Genomic DNA, 9668 nt, shown 5'->3' with positions numbered 1-9668 from the left:
TTTGAGTATCTTTATTCTGAACATTTAATCTATTTTTCCTCTCCTGGTAGAAATAGGCTTCAACAATTATGAAAAGGAATTAGAAATTTAGAAAATGCATTCATACTTTTCACTCTTCAATGTAAAAGGGAGTGATTTGAGGCCTTTGGAGGGGGGGGGGGGGGGGGGGGGGGATTCCTTTGCCAGACCCCTATACACGATACATCCTTGAATATAGAATATGATGCCTATAGCTGCAAAGGCTAGTTTCCGTCTCATGCTACCCAACCTGCACCTGCCCCAAGGTGCATCTCTCTGCTTCGCTATGACTGGACATTTGCCTCCAGTGGGAGGGGCCAGATGCAGGTATTTCAACCAGCACAGACACCAGATATGTTTGAGAAAAGGTAAAACAGTAAATCGTGAAGCATTTTTATGAGAAACAGTGAGAGGAGTGTTTTAAGAGACAGACGTGAAGAATGGGCGCTATGAAGTGGCTGGTGATTTTTGTCTTGCTGGGCATGTGCTCACAGGTACAGTACTGGAATAAATGTTGTTATAATAGATTGCTTATATTAAACTCAGGCCCAGAAGTTTGTTGAGAAAAATAGGGAGCACAATGCAATGGAAAACTAACCTTAAAAGTAGTTAACTAGTTAGTAGTAACTTGGATTTTTATACATTTACATAAAACTATTGTTAATATTTTCTCATCTAAATTTGCAGGTTGCAGCCCAATCAGGTATGTATGTTCTCTTTTGCCATATCTTCCACTGTAGATGTTTCAATCACTGTCACATATGAGAATAAAGGGGCACAAACCCCTTGATTATATTATGCATTTATGTGTAAAAGAGTCCATGTCTCAGTGCTATAATGATCTCCGCTTTCATCTCTGTCATCAGCTATCCAAGTATCCGTGTTCTCAGCAACATCCAAGACCATGATTGTCAGATGGACCAGGTATCCCGGAGCCAGCTCATACAAGATCACAGTCGCCCCCAAAAGCTCACCAAACGACCCCATTGCTTTTGCCACGTTTGGTCCAAACACAGTGTTGGGCTCCATCAACTCCCTGTCCCCAAACATCATGTACGCATTCACAGTTGAAGCTCTGGATAATTCCCAAGGAACACTGAGCACTGCAGCTTTTGAGTCATCCACAGGTGAGGTACCCTTCTGTCCATATGATACCTGTATTGTTTAAGCACTTAATAACACAATATTCTATTTAATGATTCCTTGTTGTTCGATTTTCCTGTGTTTTACAGTTTTATGTTAAAATGTAATGCTAATAGTGGATCCTGTATGAATTTAAACACCTAAATGTTACTTTGATGTACATTGAGCAGAGGACCACAGAAGATGTTGGTTTACTAGGTAAAACAGATGTTTGTTCCCCTCAATTAAATTAAAATATCTTAAGAAGACATTTTTTATTGTAACATTCAGTGTGTGGTTTTCTCAAAACGTTGTTTCCTCTTACTTAATCCCTGAAATTTGTAGGCAAAAAGGTGGATTCCACAGACAACTATTGCTGAGAAGGTGGAGGCCATCTCAAAAGCAAAATCTCCCTGTTTCCTGCATAGAACGTTACAGTATGTGTCCTCTTCTTGGATGCCGTCTCTGATCTGAACTGATTGTGACTGTTTTAGCACCTGAGATGATGGATCCCATCCAGACAGTGAAGCCGAAGGACAGCAGGACCTTGATGGCTGGTTTCAGCTTGAGGACCGGGGCGACTCATTACATCATACGAGTCCAGAACGCCAATGGCTTCTACAGAGAAGACACAGTGTCCTCCTCCCCCGCTGAGATTAAGTCGCTGACACCATACACTGAGTACACACTCAGCGTCATGGCCGTGAACAGCGGAGGCCGCAGCCAGCCGTCTCTTCCTGTGACAGCGAAGACAGGTACAGTTGTTTGTTACATTGTCTTGTATTTGTGTGCAGAATGTTAGGTTTCCACATGTTTCTACTTTCACAGCCTGGAAACAAATCCTCATAAATGAATTCAGTGGAAAAAATAACACCCGAGGGCTGGTTTATGTGTAGAGACGGGTCACACATTCACTGGAAACACTGAGCGCTTTTCTCATCAGTCCCCATGCCCTGCAGAAGTCATTTGATCTGCCTCATTGTCCCACAGCAGAGCCACTATATGCAGTACTAGTGGCTGAATGTTTTCCACACATCAGTTTCAGTGTTTGAGCTAATCCAGGTCCCATCATCAGGACCCCTCAGGGCCTCTCCTGTATCTGTGGTAACTGTACCTGACCCTCATATGTCAAACACAATGAGTTGACCTCCTCCTGAGAACATGGCTGTCACCTCTCACCTCCACTCCCACCCCGGGGGGAAAATCTGATCCACATCAGCCAAAGAAGCAGTTTCACCATTTTTTTTGTTATTGCCAACATTCATCTTCGATTTCATTTTATTTCACAACCACTTAATGTGTCTAACCCAAATTAACTATATGTTTATGTATATATATAACCCTGGCCTAAAGTCAAGAAAAAAACCCTCTAAATTTATGTTCACACATCTGAGGTCAGAAAACAACATGAAACACTGACCCGAGTCAGACTTGAGTCACAAAAATGAGGACTTGAGACTTGAATTACACAAAACATGATTCACTAAAGACTTAAAGCCCCTGAAAACTAGGCCTCACATCTAAGTATTTCTCTATAACATTAAATATGAATGATATTATGAGCATAATAATGATAAATAAGCCACAATCAAACGTCTTTAAGAATTCCTTTTTTTAACAAAATCTCTCATGTGAAATGACACTTGGCAGAAAATAGTGTGTTCCTGTAGGCTCATGGCGAGGGACTGAAAATCTATTTAACTTGATAGTCATTGTAATAGTCAGCATTCAGAGAGCAGAAAAGCTTTCAGCTTGACCTGTATTTTGGACTTGTGACCTGACTCGCCCTCAAGAACATGAGACTTGACTTGGACTTGCCCTAAACCAAAAGACCACGAACCACTAAAGTCCAACTTTCTTCTCCTCCACAGTTTTGCCTCCTCCTCAGCTCTCCGCCTCCTCTCCCAGCAACGACAGCCTCTCTGTAGCCTGGGCCCCCATTGCTCACGCTGTCCGGTACACCCTGTCCGTTTACAAGTTTGGCTCGAACGCCAACATGAAGCACAACGCCTCCAACGCCAATCTGACCATCTCTGGCTTGGATGCTGGCTCACTGTACGCCATCAGGGGTTTCGCCTGGGACCTCGAGGGCCGAGAGGGAGAGGGCAGTTTGTACATCAACCAGACAACACGTGAGGAGGCACTTCTCTGCGAACTGCTTGTGCACATCGGATCACATACAACGGAAGACACGCACACCAGCTCCTATAACCATTAGTGCATTTTCCTTTATAAAAATATGTGAGAAATATTATATGTGAAGAGAGTAAAAAAAACCAAATAATTAAGGCCTACAATTTTCTATCACAGCTACGGATCAGAGAACTTGTGTGAAATCAGGTTTTTATAAGCGTTAAGTGTGTCGGGAGACTAGCTGGTCCTGTACAGGTAGACAGACACACTTTCCCACTTCCAAATCCTGCCCTATCCCCTCATAGTTACTCATCTATCTTTACTGAAACTCTTGATAAAGTTTACATGTATTCTTGTAGCTACTGACATGTCATATACAGTATATTTCCAGTAACTCCAGTAGTAGCTCCTGTTGGCCGCTATCTCCCTAATCTCCGGACAGTCTCAAATCTAGTAGTAGTATAATACCTCAAGGCACCAATACAAGTGAAATCAAAACATTTGCAATGGAGTATTAATTTGTTTTCCCCATTTTATCATGGGCAATAGCCTGTGATCTCTGAGGCACCTGGAACTAGAAATGAAAGCTTTTACTTAAGTAATATAGGAAAAATCACTAAATTACACGTAAAACTTCATTTCTGTAAGTTTTCAGTGCTGCTATGTCTCTGTGTTGGGTAGAAAATGTATCGGACTTGATCAACTTATTGTCTGTAACATCTTAATCCAAAAAAAATTACTTGTAACTACAGCCATCTGATAAATTCAGTGAAGTTAAGAGCAGAATATTCATTCATGTATACAGTACATGAGTAATTATGACTCTACTACTGTGTCTAGTTTCGCAGCAGTATCTGATATGCAGGACTGTATCTGCTTGTGGTTTGAACTGATGAGTGTGTATCTGTTTTTATGTGCACTTTGATAAGATAGTCCTTTATTAATCCCTCAGCGGGGAAATGTGCAAGTTGATGCGTCATTACATGTGTCTTTATGTTTCCTTGCCGTGTTTTAACAGGACCTCCAGCACCATCTTCTGTCAATGTCTCTGTGGTGATGAGTGATAGCGTGGCCGGACTCTCTGTGTCCTGGGAACTCGATCAGGAGGTCTACGGGTCCATCCAGTACCATGTGATGAGTGACCAGAACCTCACTTGCAACTCCACGTCCAGCTCCTGCACCCTGTCGGCGGTGGGCTGCGGGGAGGTGCACACCATCCAGGTCACCGCCTCGAACGAGGCCGGGCCCAGCTTCCCATCCAGCCCCGTGGTGTTCATCACCTGTGAGTGTCGAAGAGATTTGATTCGGAGCAGATCCACACAGTTATATCTGCTGATGTTTGTTCTTTTATTTTTTTAATTTTTTTAATTTTAAACTGTAGTCCTGCACAGATGTAAGTGGGATCAAATAGGATTGGGAGATGATAGAGACAACAGACACAATAGAAATGTGTCAACTTTAGTTTCTTAGGCCATTAGGCCATTATGGGAATCACTGAGCAGGCCTTTTTTTTATGGAAATATGATTCAATTTAATGAAGATTTACTGTAGTTTGTGTCAATGTGAAGATGCACTTTATTTCATTCACTGGATTTGTCAGGAACATTCCTGGTTATCTGGTTATTTTCTCTATAAATCGCCAGATATTTTGTTATAACCCAAATTTATAATGCTATTGTGATATAAATTATTCCCTTTACCATGATGTACAATTTCAGCCATATCATCTGTGCCTATATCCAAAAATCACATTTAGCATGTACATTTAACTACCCTAACTACAATGCAACGCTCTTAACTTACACTACAATAAGCTACTAGGGTTATCATCACACTTTGCACGTTTAAAAACTGAAATCATTAGTTTGTGATTACTGGAGAGAGAACACACCACACTGCCACATCAGTGGTAGTTATGGATCCAAAATGACACAGCACCTCTGAAAGCACTAGCTCAGCATGCGAGCGTGACTAACTCCCCGCTGTCCTGTGCTGTCAGTCCCCTGCCCGCCAGAGTCTTTGGCTCTCGTGGAGTCGTCGGAAGCGAACTGCACGCTGACGTGGGACGCGGCGCCTCACGCTGACAGCTACGTGGCCTTCGTCAAGAGAGGTGACGGCGGCGAGGAGACCTGCAACACCACCAGCGACAGCTGCACCTACCACTGCAAGTGCGGCTACACGTACCTGATGTCTGTGTTTGCATTCAACCAGGCTGGCAGCAGTCCTCAAGGAGAGGTCCTCAACCATACCACCTGTAAGTAGCAGCTGAGGTGACACGTTTTAAGATCATAAGTCAATAGGAGACTGATTTCCTATGATCGTTAAATGTCTCTTTACCCGTGCATCACCTGTGTCCTTCAGTGCCCTGTTGTCCCGAGAGTGTATCCGTCTCCGTGGTGAGCACCGACACTCTGGAGATCACGTGGACGGCCTCTCGGGGAGCAGAGCTGTACGAGACTCGGGCCGCGGACAGCACAGAGGTCATCCTGTGCAACCACACGGCACCGGTGTGCGCCCTCTCTGACCTCCGCTGCGACAGCCCCTACAGCGTAGTGGTGACGCCCTGCAATGAAATCAGCGGATGCAACCGCGCATGCAAAGCCCACACCAAGGAGACGGGTAGAAAACTTCTATTCATACATATGTAACGTGTTCAAATAAGCTAAAGGTTCGATACTAAAGCACAGCAACCTTTCTCTTCATGTTAAAAAGAGAAAAGAACTGACTAACTCACAAAATGAAGCAGAGTTTATGCCTCTATCCACATATTAAAGTACACCTGCACCATCAAATGAATTCCAATACAACAGCTCTACCATGAATTCTACTTTTACAAAGTTTGTAAAATTTCAGCCGGAAAGGTAATAATTCTACTTGGGTGGTCATACTGGACTGCAGTATATTGAAATATTTTGTCTGCCTCTAATACATAATAATTAAAGGGGCAAAATATTAGAAAAGTAGAATTAATGGCGGAGCTGGATTGCATTAGATTGTACAGGTGTACCTAATAAAGGGCCAGTGAGAGTGTAATGACCTTTGTGGAAAGCATAGATAGTAACAGCCTGTGTGATTGACGTGTCGCCTCCTTAAATTACCAGACATTATTAGTTTTAAACAACTGTCTGCTTTGGGTGATTGTTTATCTAATGAAAGCTTTCACCTCTGTTGCTGACACATTTATGTAGTGTTTTGGGGGAGACCCCTCAAAGGTATGGACAACACTCTGTCAACTCTGTCAACTTTGAACTCCCCGCCAGCTCCCTGCATGCCAATGAGTCTGACGCTGAATCCGAAAAACTCCTCCTGCGTCGGTGTCAGCTGGACGGCGAACAACAGGGCTGCGACGTACACTGCGAGCGCGTCGGGAGAGGACGGCGAACACGCCTGCACCACCAGCGGAAGCAGCTGTGACATCACTGACCTCCCCTGTGGCTCCACCTATGAAGTCAGCGTCGTAGCAACCAGCGCCGCGGGCCAGAGTTTACCCAGCTACTCGGACTCTCTGGAAACAGGTGAGCAGTGATCCGAGGTTTGGATCGACCCGTTCGATTAAGAAGTACAGAGGGCTGACAAGGTCAAAGAGAAACCCATATAAAAGCACGTTAGTGAGGTGCTGGGCCGCCGTGAGCCTCCAGAACAGATCCAGGGCTCCTTGGCATAGATTTTACAAGTCTGTGTAGCTCTGCTGAAGGGATGAACACCATTCTGTTACAAATAAAAGTCCTACATTCAAGATCTTCAAGTAAAAGTATGTATAATCAGCAAAATGACTGATTTCAAGAATGATGCTTTCACTGTGTTTAATGCTTTTTTTGTTGTTGTTGGCATTTCAATGAATTTGTAAATTGCAAATCATTCATTGCATTTGATTAAAAGGCTAGTGCCGTGCTTGACTTCCGTAAAGGTGGGGAGCGCGTGAGAGACAGATGCAGGTACAGATAGTAGCTTTGCGTTACGTCCACATGTGTCATCGTCTGTCACAGAGCCCTGTTGCCCGCTGAATCTATCCGTGGATCAGGTGACTCAGGCGGTCACCAACGTGTCGTGGTCTCACGCCAAAGGGGCGCACTCGTTCGTCACTTCTCTGACGTCACCGCGGGGCCACGCCCGCTGCCACACGCGGGACTCCCACTGCCTCATGGGATGCATCACCTGCGGGACCAACTACACCGTCACCATGGAGGCGTTCAGCCACAGCGGGCGCAGGTCCAACTGCACCTACCAGGGCTTCTCGTCCAGTGAGTGATGACGTTTTCCACCAATGAGAAACCTCAGAATCTTCAAGATCCTTTAAGAACTACATTGGTTTCCATAGAGAATGCTTCTTTACACACACACACACACACACACACACACACAAAATGTAAGTGGCCACTTTTATACATTTAGCTTAAAAGCATTAGAACTGGACATAAAAGTTGGCCATGCTGATATATTATATTAGATATTAGTTTATTACAGATGTACCGTTATCTGCATATGTGTCGATTGATGAGTAACAGAAAACTGCAGTCAAGAAATGAAAGATGTTCGAGGTCAAATACAATCAGTGTCTCCATTACATAGTTTGTCCACCAGAGAGCACTGAGTTTATTATTATTATTATTATTATTTAACTGCAAAATGACAGGATTCTTTAATAGCTGAATTCAAGGGATACTCATCCAATTCATGATTTTTAGGAGTATCAATATAAACGCAAATATGATATATAATAGAAGACATACCTTTTTATAAAACAACCAAACAAAAGACTTTTTGTAATTAAGTTTGTAATTATTATGATAATTAATTATAATTAAGAAAACTAGAGCCAGAATTAAAGCCAGTAGAATACACAGGAAGTCGCACATTAAATGTCCAACATTTGGTAGCCTTTGAGATAATAAAGCCACAGCAGTCAGGCACCTTGTTTCATTCGCGTCTCTCCCCTGCAGGTGCCTGCTGTCCGTCAGGCGTCAGGCTCTACAGGATGGCCGGTAACTCTCTGCGGGTGTACTGGCGCAGCAGCGCCGGCAGCAGCCACAGCTACATCACGGAGATGGTGGGCAGCAGCAACAACTACACCTGCACTGCGTCTCCCGGGGAGAACAGCTGTGACGTTGAGAACATCCAGTGTGGGGACGCCTATAACGTAGTGGTGGCCCCGCTCACACCGGAGGGCAGCAAAGTCCTGTTCTGCCCCCAGAGACTGTACTCAGGTAGGACAGTGGGATCTCAATATTGTAAAAAATCTTGTGGTTATAATAGTTGACCCTCTCATTATGCTGTTTTAAAGAGTCAGTCATTTTATATACTTCTGTAAATTGTATTAACTTTATTTGGGATTAGAACGTGGCACAATAGCAGTAAAGATTTCAGATGACATGATGAATATGGATGACAACATTGTGACTGGATTTTACTTTCTTTTGTTTTGGCTCTCTCAGTCACTTGCTCAGGGACCAACGTTGGCACAGGTGAGTATGTTACTGTCACTCTATGAGGCTATTTTAAGTTAAAGTAACTAAAAACACCCGACAGTCTATAGTACTTACTGGTAAAAAAAAAAAAAAAAAGTTCAGCAAAGCTGTTGAAATGTATGATTTTTTCTAATATCACTTCCACCTGTTTCCCTCCAGTGATTTACAGAGGGAAGAGAAGTGTGGACTAGCTCACAGTAAGTAAACACATCATGTCGGACCTGTAGTGGAAGTCAGTGAGACTGTCACGGTTTTATTTCTGTTATACTCAACTTTTTTCTTGAGACAAAATACTGACAAATATAGTATTTGAGTGAATTAATCAAGCTCAAAGACGACCTTTTATGAAAACAATAAAAGTAAATACACTAAAGTCCAATATACATTAATGTCTTTAAGACACGATAATTTGTTACACAAGTGCAGGTATGTATGTTTGTTTTTGACAACGAAACCATTTCTTTCATGCTGTCAACATTAACTCTGGCATAGTGGGGAGTCTCGTTTACAAGAGTATCCTGTAGCTGTGGGTTGCTGTCTCCCTCTGCTGGTCACGATGAAACATTACGAGCATTTTAAACCGCTCGTTCCAACACTGACTTGAGGCTTTGCTGTTATAAGATGTCAATTTTTTTAGTAAATGGCCAACAATAAATATAAAAATCCTGCAAAATGAATTTGACGTTTTGTCATCTCCACAGATACAACAAACACCTCCATCTTCTTCATCCTCCTCTTCCCCCCTGCCCCACTGGAATGAAGCCATGCTCGTAGCTAAAGAGAAGATCAACTATTAACCAGAAGATAAAAAAAAAAGAAATTTGGCCATAATACACAGCCGATGGCATGATGAATAATGAGAAAAAACAATGATGATCAAGCACTTAAATATGACAAAGAGAAGGGCAAGAGAACAACAAGGGTGGAGTT

General features: G+C 43.0%; 1 protein-coding gene across 1 annotated transcript; it reads left to right on the top strand.

The window, feature by feature from the left end:
• The first annotated feature begins 458 nt into the window (after nt 1-458).
• Nucleotides 459-8929, top strand: LOC139288203 (fibronectin type III domain-containing protein 7-like). Its single transcript, XM_070909470.1, has 13 exons — nt 459-512; nt 706-721; nt 885-1145; nt 1635-1895; nt 3012-3272; nt 4292-4555; nt 5273-5527; nt 5635-5892; nt 6534-6788; nt 7260-7514; nt 8214-8477; nt 8706-8735; nt 8898-8929. Exons 1-13 carry the CDS (start codon nt 459-461, stop codon nt 8927-8929), a joined length of 2466 nt encoding a protein of 821 aa, XP_070765571.1.
• The last annotated feature ends 739 nt before the right edge of the window (nt 8930-9668 follow it).

This window comes from Enoplosus armatus, chromosome 7 (genome assembly GCF_043641665.1).
Source record: "Enoplosus armatus isolate fEnoArm2 chromosome 7, fEnoArm2.hap1, whole genome shotgun sequence".
NCBI lineage: Eukaryota > Metazoa > Chordata > Actinopteri > Centrarchiformes > Enoplosidae > Enoplosus > Enoplosus armatus.
The sequence above is the reverse complement of the archived record's forward strand: the minus strand, read 5'-3'. Positions and strand labels throughout refer to the sequence as shown.

Bases quoted from the DNA above. Each gene is read 5' to 3' on its own strand.
- LOC139288203 (XM_070909470.1), top strand. From the start codon at position 459: ATGGGCGCTATGAAGTGGCTGGTGATTTTTGTCTTGCTGGGCATGTGC. The intron at 1,896-3,011 runs GTACAGTTGTTT...TCTCCTCCACAG, and splicing joins TCCTGTGACAGCGAAGACAG to TTTTGCCTCCTCCTCAGCTC. The intron at 5,893-6,533 runs GTAGAAAACTTC...ACTCCCCGCCAG, and splicing joins AGCCCACACCAAGGAGACGG to CTCCCTGCATGCCAATGAGT.